This window comes from Echeneis naucrates, chromosome 9 (genome assembly GCF_900963305.1).
Source record: "Echeneis naucrates chromosome 9, fEcheNa1.1, whole genome shotgun sequence".
Lineage (NCBI taxonomy): Eukaryota > Metazoa > Chordata > Actinopteri > Carangiformes > Echeneidae > Echeneis > Echeneis naucrates.
The window spans coordinates 15,486,967-15,503,456 of NC_042519.1; the positions used below are offsets into that span (position 1 = coordinate 15,486,967).

Consider the following 16,490-nt stretch of genomic DNA (forward strand, 5'->3'; position numbering starts at 1 on the left):
AAGTGATTTCCTTCTCCCTTTATCTACAGCCTGGGTCACTAACAGACTCCCAACTAATTACACAAATATCCATCAGCTTGTATGGATTTTATTTGAATGTGTGCACTAATTATTGTAATGTGAGCACATTATACACCTAAATAATTAACTTTATAGGATCGCTTCTATGAGGAGCCTTAATAATAATCCAGGAAATGGAAAATGAATCAACTGGTATTGGTCATCTGGTACCTGGGGTCCTGCCGGTTTGTGGGGAAATTCAATCACCTGACTCCCAATGTGACCCCAAACTGTGATGAATTCGTGTTTCCATTTTCACAGGCGGGAGGGAGGCTTTTCTCTCCCATGTGCTCTTATGTGAATACATGTGTGTGTTTCGTGCTGGTCTGTGCTGCACAGTCTACCTGTGACTGGTCTCAGGTGTCCGGTCTGGTACCTGGATCCGGACCGCATGTCAGATGTTAAAGGATGTTTGGATAACAACATCACATGGTCCCGGTCTGGACCACAGAGCATAGACTCTCACTGATAGAGCGGATATCCCCATTCAAACACCTCCTCCATCGAAGGCCGGCTATGAAGGCGCCCCCTGCTCCGGCCGCTGCCTTTCCCTGTTGGTCTCTGGAAATCCCTGCGTGTTTGGTGACAGTCTTATCAGATAACACGGGGGCCATGTCAGGGATTTCCTGTCTATCCGGTGCAGCTCTGTGCTCCGGATCCTCTGCAGTCCGCATCAGCAAACTGTCTTGGCATCACTTCTCGTCCTTCTTCCGGCGTCATGTGAAGGAGGTTCACGTTGGTTTCTCTCGCCCCGGTCCAGACCCCCCTCCCCCCCTCCCCTCACACACACACACACACCCTGCTCCACTCCACAAACACACACACACCGTGTTCGTCTGTGAGCTCCGACCTCCTCCTCCCGGTAGTCCCGGTGGGGTAGCACCTCCGTCCCCGGTTTCTCCTGCACCGAGCGGCGGAGCGGAGCATGAGCGACCAAGGGAAGGGCTCCGCGTCCTCCTCAGCCGCGGCCCCGGCACCGGGGTCGGATACGTACAAGGGCTGGCTTTTTAAATGGACCAACTACCTGAAAGGCTACCAGCGGCGGTGGTTTGTCCTCAGCAATGGCCTGCTCTCATATTACAGGTAAATGTGGAGAATAATATCTGTGAGCAAAACGAAGGCGCGCGGCGGAGTCACGTCTCCGCGTCGGGGCATCTCTGCAGCTGGCTGCCCCGGCTGGCTAACAGCGGGGCTAAAGCGGCTGTTTACCTCAAGCTGTCGGGGCCGACACGGCTCGTTTTGACCCGGACTGACTGCTGGGTGTGAGCGGGGACGGACACGGTCAGCAGCGGTAGCGTCCCGGACTCCTGAGCCGGGACAAGTGACAGAAACGTGGACCCAGCGGGTCCCGACGTTAGCTTCAAGTGAAGCTAGCTGCTAAGTCGGTGGACTGACAGCTGGTCCAGCTGCTCGGGGACTCAGACCGACTCCCTGATCCTTTAACGGGTCCCGAACAAAGTCTACATGCTAGTTATTGTCCCCTTTTAAGCTTTTAATCTCACTGTTTTCAAACGCGAGTCATTACTCTGCCACATTCATTCATTCATTGGGTGTATTAGCTAACGGTACCGGGCTGTGATCAGCCTGTCTTCAGCAGTCCGGATCTCACAGGTGGACACTGACAGCAGCTGGGCTGATCAACAGACCAACACCTGTGGCTCTACGTAGAAACAATGAATGGATTACAAACGGCATGTGCACTGAATTATGGCTAATATGTAGTCTGGTTTGGTCTAACATAGAAGTGTCCTGAATATTGTAAAGGTTCAGGAAAGTGCAGTTAGGCTGTGTAAGATCACAAATGTTGATCTTTGAATGTCTGAAAAAAACCAAACACAACCTCCTCTTCTCATTGTCAGTCTAATGTTAATACAGACTTGGAAGCAGCTGACTTCACCTGTCACATGGTCCAGTCTGAGGAAGCTCAGTGTTGACCTTGGGAGCAGTATGTGTGACAGCTGCGAGGTTCGAGTTTCTCCACCCACACCTTTCACCTTGTCCATTTTTATTCACGAAGCATTGTAGTGAAATATGGATGACGGTTTTGAAAAAACAGAAACTGGTTTTGTTTTTAAACCACGCAGCTCTTCTTTGCATGGCTCTTTCATGTTTAACCAGCTTGCTCGCTACCACTTACCTACTTTTGTCAACATTGACATTCTTGGCTCCGTTGCCTTCTAGGTCACAATTCTCTTGGTACGCATTTATCAGTTTGAACGTAATATTGATCCACCCTATGTTTAGTTCCAAAGTGTCTCTCGCTGAGGAAAATCCATTATGAATGGACTCAACCACTGAAATGAGAATGAAGCAATTAATGATGCCTCGTCAAGCTCCTTTGGTCCACAGAAAAGGACAAATGGAGTATTTTTTTCAGTAGTTGTTCACCCTGTCTGACCTAGTTTTTCTAATGACATGGTTCACATCACAATGGAGGTGTGCCCAGCCTGCTCTGCTGACATTTGTATTAGTCTGAGCAGAGGCTGTGAAGTTTAAACATTTACAAATCAGAAATTATATATATAAAAAAAAAATCTTTTACCTTGCAGCTGAACATGTTATAGCAAATTATAATTGCTTGCAGTAATCAAAGTGTTTATTGTAACACTAAACTGATCCTTCCAGGATTATTGCCTTTTCAAATGCCATCTTTCACATGGAGGTTGGACTGTAAAATCAGCGTCTAGGCCTGAAGGGATTCACTGCCTTGTTAAAAGGCACATTTGATGGTGACTTTTTGGGTGTTGGTTCTCTAACTCAACGTGCTTCCCTGCAGTTATATATTTGAATGGGATAGAAAGTATTCACTCAGAGGAAAATCTCATCAAAACGTTTGTAGCCTGTTTCATTTAGTTCTGCAGTCTCAACCAACACCTCAGTGCTACATTTTCTCAAGCTGTCTGATTCTCCTTTGTTTTCCGTAAAGGGCTATTCAATACAGAGGCATGATAGCCAAAACCCTACTCCTGCCTGGTGAAAGGAAAGATGCCTGTTGCCTCAACCCTCTATTTATAGTCTTTTATATTGTAAGGTGACGGCTGTCCGTGAGGTAGATGTAGTCTGTTGTCATCTGAGCGCAGATGCTGTGAAGCGTATAAATTGTCCCCTGCACTCACGTCTTACTGCCAAACCACATTGTGTGTGTCAGACTTCAGGCTCTTTGTGTGTCTTCTCTGGCCAACTATCTGCACTTGTATTGTGAAGAAAGTGCAGACGGTTGGCCAGAAGGAGGGAAAGGGAAACAGTTATAAAAAGTGATGACATTTTAATTATTGTCTTCATTGTATGTTAAGTGATAAATGGGTTGCGTCTCTGCACACTCTGTGTAGCACATTTTCCCAGTTATACAACAGTAAGATGGATACACACACAGATGTGCCAAACGGAGTTGACAGTATGAACGCCACATTATTGGTACATCCTGGGTTCGATTCCGACCCGTGGAACTATGCTGCATGTCATTCCTCTCTCTCTTCCTGTCTGAATAAAAGCATGAAAAGTAAAAAAAATAAATAAATAAAAAATCTACTTTTTGTAGACAGCTTATACCACATCAACTCTATCCCAGTGGTTTGATTTGCAGTGTTCAATATTTTATGTTTGCCCTTTTAAAAGGCCAATTCATACATGAAAAAAGTGACTGACTGCCAGTGACGGATGTAGCCAATAGTGTGAGGGATCACTTTAATTCCCAAGACCTTCTGCTGTCAAAGCAATGGACTAATTCTCCAGCTTGCAGCTGAAAAGCCAAAGGGCAGGGCAGGACTGTAATCAATGCTATGGCTCTGTGGACAAACTGACACACTCAGCACTTCTGCCTGTTAAACTGTAATGAGTTTTATAAGGATTCACCATTGCACTTGTTATTGATTACTTTTGGCTCTGATACTGCAAAGCTAACTGTCTTTCCTCATCAGCCTTTTGCCCAAATCACCCAAAGAGCTTCTTTAAGCCATCCCTGTCAGGTCATGTGACAAGATCCTTGTCCTCCATCTCTCTGAACTTATTTCATTTTTAATTTTGTTAATTGACTTTTCCTCTCAGCATTAATGCTCTCAGCACTACTTGCCCACCTCTTAAAGTAAATCCACCCTGGTACTTTAGGGAAGATTACAGGACATTGAAAATTTGAATGCGATTAGAACCGCCATATCAGTGAATCTGGCTTAGTTGTTCCTCGTAGACTAGGCCTTCTATGTTTTCTTTCCCTGCAGGAGAGAAACTAGATAGTATCAGTCTGAGTGCTCAGGTTATGGCATTGCTGCTGCCACGCTTTGCCTTTGGGTGAAGGGAGGTGGAGCTGGAGAGTGGTGAGCCAGCCAACCTTGGGCTGTGCTGCTGTGTAAAGTTTGGCCTGAACCCTGTTTTCCAGCTTGGCACATCAGCAGGCTGAGTGCAGCGAAGGATGTGAATGCTGTGATCTAATCTTGTTAATGGGCTCTTCATTGGTCTTAGCCCCAGCCTACTGTGCGGATGTGTGTCTTTTGCGTTCGTGCCTGTCTGGGCGCTCTATGTGAGGATGAGAGTAGCAGGGTAACACTAATGTGAGCAGTGAATCTGGCCACACTCACCCCATTTCTTTGCTTCAGTCTCATGTCATGCTGTCCAGATTGCAGTGTAATTGCTTTGGTTTTCTTGTCGTATTTTTCTTCTCTGACTTCATCATGCCACATCCCCTGGCGTTTCTCTGGCTCTTACCCTCCATGGCTCAGGGCTGAAACATCCCAAGATGAGCCACGACAAATCCTATCTATGTTTTCATGGTACTTGGGGTGCTGTGTCTTATTTCCCTTGCCTGTCTGTGAATGTCTCCTCATGCTTGTGGCCGTCTGATCTGTGTTGTTCACTGGTTGTTGTTCTGTCATTCCATGCTCCAGATCGGTGGATTTGTGTTTTATGAGGATGTGTGCACAGGGGACTGACAGGTAAAGCATTGAAATTCTCTCCTGGCTCAGCGCAACATGCAGGATCTTCTCTCATACCCCTAACTTCCCCGAATCACCATCACCCCCACCCTATCTAGAGCCATAATGCCCCTGAAGACTTTATCTATCTTTCCTGGCTTTTGTAGATTCCTTGACTGTATATTTTCATGGCCTCTGCATGGCCTCGCCTCCCCACTCCCTATAGGACATAAACGATTTGCATGGATCTCATCTTACTCATCAGCAGCACATTCAGTTTGTTGCCTTCCATTCAGCGTGGATGCTTTCGCTGAACTCCACCGGGCAAGCCTGGAAACTGGGCTCGTTAAGGTCTCTGCCTGCTCTCCTCATGGCTTCGCATGGCCCCAGCGCGGTCTGGTCTGCACAACTGATGTGCACTGAGCGCCAGCAGAAGAGTGGTACACTGAGGCGTTGTTCTGGCATTGGCATCAATACAAGACTTGACTTCAGCCAGTAGAGGAAGAGTGAGGGAAGTCGCTGCCTGGCATAACTTATAAATACACTTCAGCCCTCTGACTTAACAAGGAGGCAGCCAACCTGTCTTTGTCAAGTGGGACTGTAGCTGGTGTACACTTTAGTGCTGCTGAGAGGCAGCTGCTTTTGACAGTGAGGGCTCACTGCGGATGAATGTTCGAACCCACAGACAAGCACATGATTGCATGACTGCATGCTTTAATGTGGGCTGCTTCCTACTGTAGTGTAGGTAATGTGACAGGGAGGGCAGAGGATTTATTTTATCTAAGGCAACTACCACAGCATGTGATTTTGCTGGTTTAGTTGCAGCGCTCATGTTAATCAGCAAAATCAGATGTCTGTGGCTGCACAGAAAATCTGCATACACTGAGCTCTCATTGGGACATGATGGCCCATCCCTGCCCTGCAGCTCAGCTTGTCTTTCTGAAAGAATGTCAGCCTAACAGCTTTCCACCAAACAGTAAATTTGATTAAATGTTCGCTTAACAAGCACATGGTTATTGTGATGCAACAAGAAATGTCACAGTTTGTGTCTGTTTAGGGAGATGTCCAACAGAAACTTATAGGAATAGTCATTTTAAATCAATATGTATACAGTAAATACTTTTGTCTATGATTTACACAGCAGCCTCCCTCTTTATTCTAACCCTGCTTTCACTCCCTCTTCTCTGCTCTCATTTTTCACCACCTCTAACACTAAGTTCCCCTTTGTTCGCACTGTTATTCATTGTTTGGTTTTGTCCACTACACAGGCCTGGAGACAGACAATGGCCTTGTTATGTAGACTACTGTGGCCCACTGAATGTGCAACAGTTGGTTTTAATGGAGGCCATGTACCCACAACCGAGCACACCTACAACAGGACAGGCAGGTCACACTGAGTAAATTAGAAGTTTAAACCATCCCGTTTGTTTGACATTGGCTAACCCAGGTTTAGGTTTCACGAATAAATGTGCTTCAGTCTATTCTATATGTACTTCCATAATTGCTTGACCCTCAAGGTGACTCTTGACATGATCACTGTGGCAAGCTCATGTCCCTCCTCACCTCCTTGCTTGTGCTTATAGAAATGTCAATTTCACTATCCTATAATGGACTGTTTGTGGGATAGACACTACGAGCAAAGATGATTAACTCATGTCCAAGACCAATGTTCCCAGCTCTTTATTGTGTCTACCTGCCTTTCTCTCTCTCTGCATCGCTTTCTATCCCTCTGGCTGGTATTTTACTGCAGGACACAGGCGGAGATGGCCCATACCTGTCGTGGAACAATCAACTTGGCCACAGCACACATCGACACAGAGGATGCCTGCAATATTGTCCTGAGCAGCGGTGGCCGGACTTATCACTTAAAGGCCAGCACAGAAGTGGAGCGGCAGAGATGGGTCACAGCGCTGGAGTTGGCTAAAGCCAAAGCCATCCGCATGATGAACGATCAGTCTGGTAAGTGCAGCTGAAGCAAGCAGCTACTAATATTGACACCTTTACAATGCTTGAGATGGCTACCATTGTGGAAATTTGTGCTCAAAGAGTGTAATTTACCCATGGTGCACTGGTCTGAGAGGTTAAGAGTCAGAATCCAATCTTGATGAAAAAAGTGTGTTTACTTTCTGTTCTGGATTGTTGGTTTAGTTCCTTCCTTCCTTCCACACGCTTCCTGTGTGGTAAAAGTCATGGTCAGCACTGACTCAACATGTGCAACTCTCAGTTTTCAGGCATCATCTGGCATTTGATTTCAGCACAGCTGGAGTTTCAGTTCATACTCTGCTTCTTTCATGTAATTCAGATTCCCGTGTGAGCCAGGAGAGGGCAGCGCTGTCTGCTCAGTCTGAAAAACTAACCAGAGTATGCTAATGGTACCGTGAGAACTGAGCCTCCATTCATCCTTGTCCTGACAGCAAACACTGTCCTTTCCAAGGGGACTTATTCTTGTATGGTTCTATTAGGTGTTGTTGGTCAAAGGCTGTGGGAAAAGCCTGGGAAGACTTCTTTCTTCACGTTTCACTCTGGCGTCATCCCAATGCTTCTGCAGACAGGGTCTACAGAGACTGAGACGGGCTATATATTCCACTGGCCTCCATTTGAAAACCAGATCACTAAATATAGACAGAAAGAGAGTGCGAGTGCTTTTCTACTTTCCACTTCCAGTAAGCAGGAGAAGAATGCCTGTATATATAGGTTAGGCTATTGAACGGGCCACAGTATTTGATGTTTATTTTTGTACATTTGTGTGTGTGTGTGTGTGTGTGTGTACATATTTTAATTTGTAAGTCTGTTGTCAAGTTCTTCTGGACAGTAATGGATTTCGTCCTGCCACTGTTTGATGGATAATGTTCCTTACCAAATGTTGGCTCTCTTCGTATATTGAACTTATGTTTGCCTGGCATGTTAGAAAAGAAGTAGGTCACCAGCTAGAGTGAGAGAAAAGGTTTGGTATTGATGACAAAGTTTTTATTTAGTATGGCTTCGATACCAGGATCCACAGGGTGAGATCAATGATAAAAGTAGATGTGTTTGAGATTCCTTTTAAAATGTATTTTAGTTTTGAAGTCTCAACAACAGTTTTTATAGGTTTTTTTACAGCCTTTATTTGGTAGTGCAGGGAGTCATGAAATAGGGTGTCAGAGTGAGGGAAAGAGTCCTCCCAGCCAGGATTCATGCCAGGGATACCTCCTCAGAGTTTATGGCCCAGCATTGTATGTGCCCAAATCAGTCACTATTGGGCCGCCCCCAAAAGCTACAATATGAAGCAACAGCAATATGATGTTACAATGAAACACGTGTTAAAAGCCATTGTTTAGTTTCCATTCACGCATCAACAGCTATTACCAAAAAATCCATATATGAGCTGACAGTCTAACCCTAACCCTCTAATAAATGATTGAATTATTAGCAATTAAAATTAAAACCAATTAAAATAACAAAAAGAAAAGAGAATATGTTAATTCCTCAGGCTGTCACTTACCAATTGTTAGCTCACTGCCCATATCAACTTACTTCAGTGGTCATACTCGCTTCTTTCAGTCCTGCTCCAGTCTGTAATGCATACTTTCTGTAAGGGGTGGAAGCCCTGTCAACCAAAGCACTTTAAACTGTTTGCCCAGTACTTTATTTAAAGAGGTAAAACTGTTTATTACCAGTACTCCTGTCTGTTTTATTAGATAAGAGCTATAATTGCCTGACATATGTCAGTCTTTCTTTTATTTTTACAAGAAATAAGTTATTTGTACTTTGTATGCTTTGAGTCAGTAAATGCTTTAAAGCTCAGAGACAGAATACATATGTTCTTTTACCTCTTCCTTTCACAGCTAATCTGTCAGTGGGAGGAGGATTTAGGAGGGACGCTGTGTGATATCTGCTAATGCAGCTGCCACTAAGAGTATTGTTTTAACAGGAATTTCTGTGTGTGTACGTATAATGTGTGTATATGTTGTCAGTTGTCAGGGCTCGTTAAAATTAGTGGATAATTTGGCCATCAGGATCTTTCGGAGCATCTCCTTTGTTCATGGTGTTAGACAAACATGGATCAGTGACAGCGTGTCTGCATTCATTAAAACCTGCTCTTCTTTGTCTGTCAGTGGAACAAAGAGTTCGATTTCTCCAGGAGAGCACACAGTAAACTATGGGCACGTCACGTGTCTATATAGAAGCACATTTATACACATTTCTAAAACCTTTACATCCAATTTTTTACCTTAAAATACCCGGACTTAAACTTTGTCTGTGAACAACTAACTAACTAACCTGACCTGTAAATCAATCACTGAATTTCCCATCTCCACTGTCACATTTGCAGCACTTTAATTTCTAAACCTTCTCTTATAACTTTCTTGGATAACCGTCTTTTTTTTTATTATGATTATTTGGCTTAGGTTGGCTTTCTAACATTTTACTGAGCTACTTACTGAAGTTGAAGCTCTCTACATTCAGTAGGTGGCAGTGTTTCCCCTCACTCCATCGTGACCTTTCTGAAGGGTTTGCCTGCCTGTCTTTTTTTCCTCTTCTGGTGAAAGTAGGATCACATCTCACTGAATTGCTTTATCCAACGATGCCATGAATTTGCCTGCCTGACATGCGCCCCTATTTGAATTTAATACAAGTTATAATTTGAATGTAAGTAGCAGCTGGAAGGCTCTAGTGGAAGTTAGTGGGATAAAATGAGAAATTAATAGATACTTGGATCATTCATCCAGTTAGTGGTTTTTCTGGGCTCTAGCTGAGCTCAGACTGATACAACTGAGGCAGACGGACGCCAAACAGCAGCCGATACTGATTTGCTCAGTGTGCAAGCTGATGGGTATTATTAGGTCTCCAACAACAGCGCTTGCATCTGCATCACTGTTTGATCAGTAAATCACTGTGACAGTTCTTGGGTGAGGTTTTCCTCAAACTGAGTCTGGTCATGTACGGCAGTAAAAATGTAGCCACATGATTTAATGACAGCTTTTCAGTTATGTCAGATATGTTGATTCTCGTTCATCATCTTGCTGTGTGTTTTTCCATCCCAGTTTTCCTCAGTCTTTTGTGCTGTTTTAACTTTACAGGCGCGACTCCCTCATTACAGTAACACGTAGTTCTCTGTCCGTGGTCCTGAAACAAATGGGCAAGAAAGAGGATGACACGAGTGCAAGATCAGGAATGCGTCTAAATGCCTTTATTAGCCCCTTCTTTTTCTCCCTCTTTCTCTGTCCCTATCTCTTGGTCCTAGCTGGGGTTTTTCTTTTTTTTTTTTATATACCCCCAATGTTTTCTCTGGCACTTGCTTTTCCTCCCTCTTCCATTCTCCCTCTCACTCACTGTCTGGTTTTCCCGCCCCCTCCCTCTTCACTCTCTCTCCCCTTCTCTCTCCGTAAGCCTTTTACTCTGCTTTTCTTTCAGTGAGGTTTTAGTTCTGAAAGGAATGACCCTCTGCTTCCAACTCCTTCACCCACTTCTTTCTATTGCGTAGAACATTGCCATTGTCTTGAAAAATCAGGGGAAAATTAGGGACGGAATAAGGCAGAGTCTCCTTGTAAGTACATGGCTTTTTTTTCATGTTGTCCTTGTGTGTGTGTTTGTGTGCATGCATACATGTGTATGCCTATTTTCTGTTGTGTATCATATGTATTGTTTACTGATTTATAATGGATATATCAGGATGGCCTGTGCTTTGAATATATATATATTGCTCTGCCATTTTGGTCTTTTGCATCTGTTTTGGATTGTGAGCAGTTGATTGAATTTTCTGCAGGGCAAGAGACTCAGATTATAGGACAGTGTGTGTGTGTGTGTGTGTGTGTGTGTGTGTGTGTGTGTGTGTGTGTGTGTGTGTGTGTGTGTGTGTGTGTGTGTGTGTTTGTGTGTACATACACACACCCATCCATGTTCTGTGTGACTTAGTTTTTCTGGTAATTACAGAGTATGACACAGTGTCTGTTATGGCAATGCACATGGCTATTCTGTTAAAGTAGAGCCAATGCAACATCTTAAAGTAAAGTCTATATTTTCATATAGTTTTAAATAATCTAGCCCTGCAAAATTTTACAGGCTCCATCCTGTGTCAAGTACTCCCGTCTAAACAGGACAGATTGTATCATTGTCATCCTCATCTATTAGTTGTGCAGCAGCTGTGGTTTAAGTCACCTGTCCTTGTTTGTCTTGATTGTAAAAGTGTGGCTCACAGAAGTCGATTTCCTGGATCATCTCAGTCTCTACTCCCAAGCATGATGTCAGCAAAAGGGACCAGAGATAGTTTAAACTTTCCAACATGACACATTATTCACTTCAATATTTAGATTTAAAAAAAGATGAAAGTATTTGAAAACAATAGGAATGATCCTTGAGGCCAGAGAGTAATATGATTGGTCTGTGTCCCGTTCTGCTCAATTCTCTGTGTGTTTCTGTGGGAGTCTAATCTTGGATCATTTCTTTTGAATGTTGTGTTAGGACTACTTTTGTCTTTCCTTCAGAGTGTCGTGGGATAAGACCATTATTAACACATTTAAGCTGATCTATAGATGATACCAGTGTAAACACTGCCAGTGGACAGGGCTATTGAAACACTCTGCTGTCTGCTCTCCATGGCTTTGTATGACTTCAGTTTGCAGTGACCTTCTGCATGCTGCATGAAACTCTATTCTTTATTAAACTTGCATTGTGTCCCTTCTAGCTGTGTCACATTTGTGCTTCATCAGCAGTGAGCTGAAGTGGAGAAATAGAGAATGCTGATACAGGCAGGCCATTAAAATATTAGTTATACAAGACGGTCCAATAGGACAATAGTAGCTCAGTCCCAGGTTCAGTTTTCCGCATTCCTTCCTACTTTAGCTGCTTAATGGATTTTTGTTATGGCACCTCTGTTTCCTGGTCAGGTGGAGCTGTATGTGCCAACGTCTGGTCTTTTCACTGGAGTCAGCTAAGTGTGTTTGTCTCAGAGCACTGCAGTTGAACACAGTGGGTCTGATATTGTTTTCCATTTGTGTAAAGGCCACCACTCAGGTCTTTGTGCACAATATGCGTTTAAACTGGTTCATGTGGCCTCTTATGCTGAGGGCTGTGAGAGACGACAATAAAAGTCATAATTTTTCAGTGGAGTGTTCCTTTTGGCCAAGCTTCAGCTCACTACTCTAAACATGATGTCAGACTTGTTCGGCTCAACTTAACCATGGATGTGAACACTTTTAGACCATTTTGGTTTGTATATATGTTAATGGTCTGTGACAGACAGACTATCTTTACCTGATGGGGAAGGCAAACATGATGTATAATTATTTAATGTTGTCTTTAACTTGTCTTTCAATTGTTCTTAAGTTGTTTTCACAACATTCTTTGGCTTACTTTAGATCAGGGCTGGTAGCAGTCTGGATCAGATAGCATCAGTCCTTGGACTGACTGTTTCTATCTTTTCTTGTAGCCATGATGGGCATAAAAAAACACAAAATAAAAGGTTTGGACCAGATCCAAGTTTGTTTTGGTCATAAGAAAAACATCAAAAAATGATTTTTTTATATATTTAACAATCCCACTAAATCTAAAAAAAAAAAATCAATGTTGCGTCATTCATGCTAAGCTGTTCTTTAATCGAAAACAGTATGGTCTAATAAATAAACATAATTAAAGAACAATATTTCAAATACAGAAGTCTAACTAAAGCAAAATGATTACATTTGGTAATACAAAGAAAAATATATGAACACCATGGCTACCAGGAAAGGGCTTTGTGTCCACTGCCTGGACCACCTTCAGCAACTGATGAAATAATTTCTACAGGAGAATATCGATGTATCTTACTACGGTTTGAATCTGAAAGAGAGGCCAGGTCACACCATGTGATAACGAGTAACACAAATACAAAACTATGCAGCAGGTTATGGTTATCAATTTTGCCGTCTGCGAGAATCGTGAATTATGCCCATTAAACTGTCCAATTATAACATCTGAAAAATGGCACAGAAACTCCAACTATTCTTTAATGCACAATCTTCAGCAGTGCTGAAGTCAGTTGTTGGTCAGCAGCAGAGGAAAAATATCTGAACGTCAGTTTTATTTTTTGTCACACCTAGGAGTTCAGAAATTAGAAAAATCACATTTGAAGGTTTTCACTTTGTGTTGTTATTGTCTATGTGCAGTGCCTATAGACTCATGTCCTGTGATTAATTAGAAAAAATTAGAAAAAATTGTTGTAACTACAACGAACTATCAATTTTTTCTATAAGACTCAAGACCATATGGATGACCTCTCAAATTTCAATATGTAAAAGACACACTCATAGAGCATTTACTCTGCACTGCCACCACCAACAGCTGCCAGGCAAAGATGCTACCTGGACTTGAGTGGACCCATCTGTGATGACTAAGTGCATGCAGGGATGGATGATTCATTGCCCAAGCGTATTGAGCTTCAGCTGTAATTTCACTCTTCTGTGTGAGGAATTCATGTGAAGTGTTTGTGTGCTTGTTTGTGTTCATCAAGTTGATGCATGGCCTTCGTACTTCAAGGCACCGCAGGCTGATGCAGGAAGCGGTTACTCTTACTCTTACATTTGTGGTTAATTAAAGATCTTCCACCTCTACTGGATAAGCAGGTTATTATCGCCACAGGAGTCCATTAGGAGAGCTCAGTTTCAGCTTGTATTTCACGGCAGGAAACTTTTCTCTTTCAGGTTCCATTGAAATGGTCTTTTGTTGCCTCAATGACAGTGTGGCAGTGTCTTCTGCATAATGGCATAGATCATGTTTGGCATTGAACAATAACAGAAGCTGTCACGGCCTGATGTTTTAAATGGTTTTTGGCTTTTAAAATCAGTCTATTATTTTACTAAATTAGTTTATCCCCACAATTAATTGATCTTTCTGATCTTTACATGTGTGTAAAAGACTGAATTTAAAATTATGATGCTTTTTGAATGTGTATATATCTATTTGTATTTCACAATTCTTGTTTTGTCATTTGCCTTTGTGTTACTTTGTATTCCCTCTGTTAGCTGTTTGTGTGCTTGTCTTAACTCGTCTTCTAATTACTTCAGTGCACAATTTCTTAAAAAAAAAAGCTTTCTCACTTGAACTGAGCTGTTTAACTAGTTTTAATGAGCTCAGAGATTGTGTATTCATGCTGTGGGGAGTGTTTGTGTTCCTGTTCTTAATGCAGTAATTGGCTTAATGAGACTGTAACTCGTGTTCTTTAAACACTTTTTCACCTTAGCTTGTCTTTCAGATGGTTTGGCCTTCAACTTTCTCTGCTTCACTGAATAATGAAGAATTTCAGTTGGACTTGAAAATACAGACTGCAGGGTACTGTTTTGTAAAGATGATAAAATGAGTAGTTACAGAGCTGTTTTTCAACAACCACATTTCCTCTCTTTGAATGGTTCAATTTACTGAGAAGAAAAGAAATGATGAAGGTCAACTATGGAATTAATTGAAGTTTCATGCTTCATTGCCGCAGCCCCGGAACATTTAGGTGATGTTATTTATTAACAGTCCAACGATCTTCTGCTGTCAGCACTTCTCTCACCTCTCGTACAGCCAGCAGTGGTCTCCCCTGTTCCCTCCCTTTTCCCGCTATCCCATATTTTACAGGATTCCTGCAACACAGATATTACAACAATTGTTTTGTATATTTTATCCATGCTGCTACACATAGAAGAAGGAACTGCATCATAAAACAGTCACACTGATAAATGTGAAGTGCATCCAAGGTGTAGGCTGTCCTTTATAACTAAAATGCACTCATTATTATGATTCCTTTTTAGCGGCTCAAAGGCAAACATCTCAATTTATAGGTGCATTTAAGGCACAAAAACAAAACATTTTGACAACAGTTGTGGTCAGAAACATGCCTCATGGCATATGTGAACACACACTGGACAATACAATCTAAAAGAATAAAAGACTTTTCCCATTTCAATCATATAGAATTCTCATATGGCTATATGGCTATATCATATGAACTGAAAACTGCAGTGAGACTAAATGTAGACCGGAATTCAGTTTATCATCTACCCTGTGTCTCTGTTTTAGTGTGAGATGCATGAAATGAAGTTTTATATATATATATATATACACACTTTTGAGGCTCTCAAAAGCTCTCAAAAGTATATATATAGTCTCATATATAATAAACACAGTCACTGATGAAATAATAAAACAGATTTTTTAAAGCATTTAACTTCTCCTTTGCTGGACAGCAGAAAGTGGTGCGGCAGTGACATGATATAGTCATACTGTGAAATGAGCAATGAATGAATGAAACAACTGTCCACTCATATGCAGATCAGCTGGGACATAGATGTTAACAGACACCGATTTGACTCTAGAAAGAACGACTAGCTAACTGACCATTCTAGAAAGAGTACATGGGCTCAGATGGCAGAGGTGACCTTGAGGCACAGTACAACGTATTCTGGCAGTAATATGTTCGGGGTGTGTTTTTGCAGCCTGGGGTTACAGCATGAATTGTGCTGTATTGGTTCAGTAACCCTGCCCTTCCTGTGGGAGTTCAGATTTGATAAAATCTGTCAGTGGCTGGTAATCAGCTCTATGGAGAGATTCTGAGACTGGACAAGAAAGGAGGTCTAAGTCAACTAGCAGGCAAAATAAGAAATATTTGACCTACTGCCCGTTGTCTAGCGGCACCTTTGAGTCAATCTATCTTAACTTCTTTTGAAATTTCTTCTCCCCTCATATCACCTCTTGTTGTCATTTTTTGCTTTTTGCATCGCTTTTATTTGGTACACTGTGCTCCATTTAACTTTACTGAAATAGCTGACTTTTGCCATCACATGACAAAAGCAGCAGATGGCAAGTAACAAAAATTAGGCAATGCATTATGGCCGTAGCTGTGCAGATGACTGCTGGCTGCCGAGTCCTATCTTCTCTCTGTTTCACTCACTCACTCCCACCCTCTCTTCCTCTCTCCAATCTGCACTGCACTGAGAGAAGCATGTGGAAGAATTTTGAATGTGTGTATACTGAGTGTGTGTGTGTGTGAGCGTGTGTGTGTGTGCTTGTTTCCGGGAGAAAAAGGAAGCAATGCAGGAGAGGAGATACGATTTAGAAGAGGAAGTGCCTGCATTGCTCCCCACACCATTGCATGTGCGGGCTGTAAGTATGTGTGTGTGTATGCATGTATGTGTGTGTGTGCGTGTATGTGTGTGTGTGCATGCTGCAGTGCTGAATAGAAAAAGTCGCTGCCTCAGCCCCCCACTCGCTGGGATTATGTAGCGGCCCAGGGCAGTGTTGCCTCTCAGGGAGCGTGGAGTGGGATCAGCCCTGCAGAGAGTGGGATGAAGGGCCGGAGCTGCTGGGAACCAAGGACGGTTCGTTCCCTCTGCAACTCGGGCTGCCTGAGTAAACTCAACCAGGGTCAGTACAGCTATGGCTAAAGCTATAGCACAGGAGCACGGAGCTGTCATACTCCTGTCCATCTGTTCAATGACAAAACCTTCCTCATCCTGCCATCTCTTCTGTAGCATATGTTTGAGAGGTAGCTGTCATTCCACCATCCGTCTCTCTCTGTGTGGCATCTGTCAT

The 16,490-nt window shown here is 42.8% G+C and overlaps 1 protein-coding gene across 2 annotated transcripts in view; it reads left to right on the forward strand.

Moving 5' to 3' along the window:
* Positions 1-913: 913 nt before the first annotated feature.
* osbp2b (oxysterol binding protein 2b) overlaps positions 914-16,490 on the forward strand; it is a 41,763-nt gene continuing 26,186 nt past the window's right edge. For both annotated transcript variants that reach the window (XM_029511334.1, XM_029511333.1), the window contains exons 1-2: positions 914-1,143; positions 6,715-6,923. In XM_029511334.1, coding sequence (XP_029367194.1) covers positions 986-1,143; positions 6,715-6,923 — 367 coding nt within the window. In that variant the 5' untranslated portion in view covers positions 914-985. The remainder of the gene's footprint in view (positions 1,144-6,714; positions 6,924-16,490) is intronic.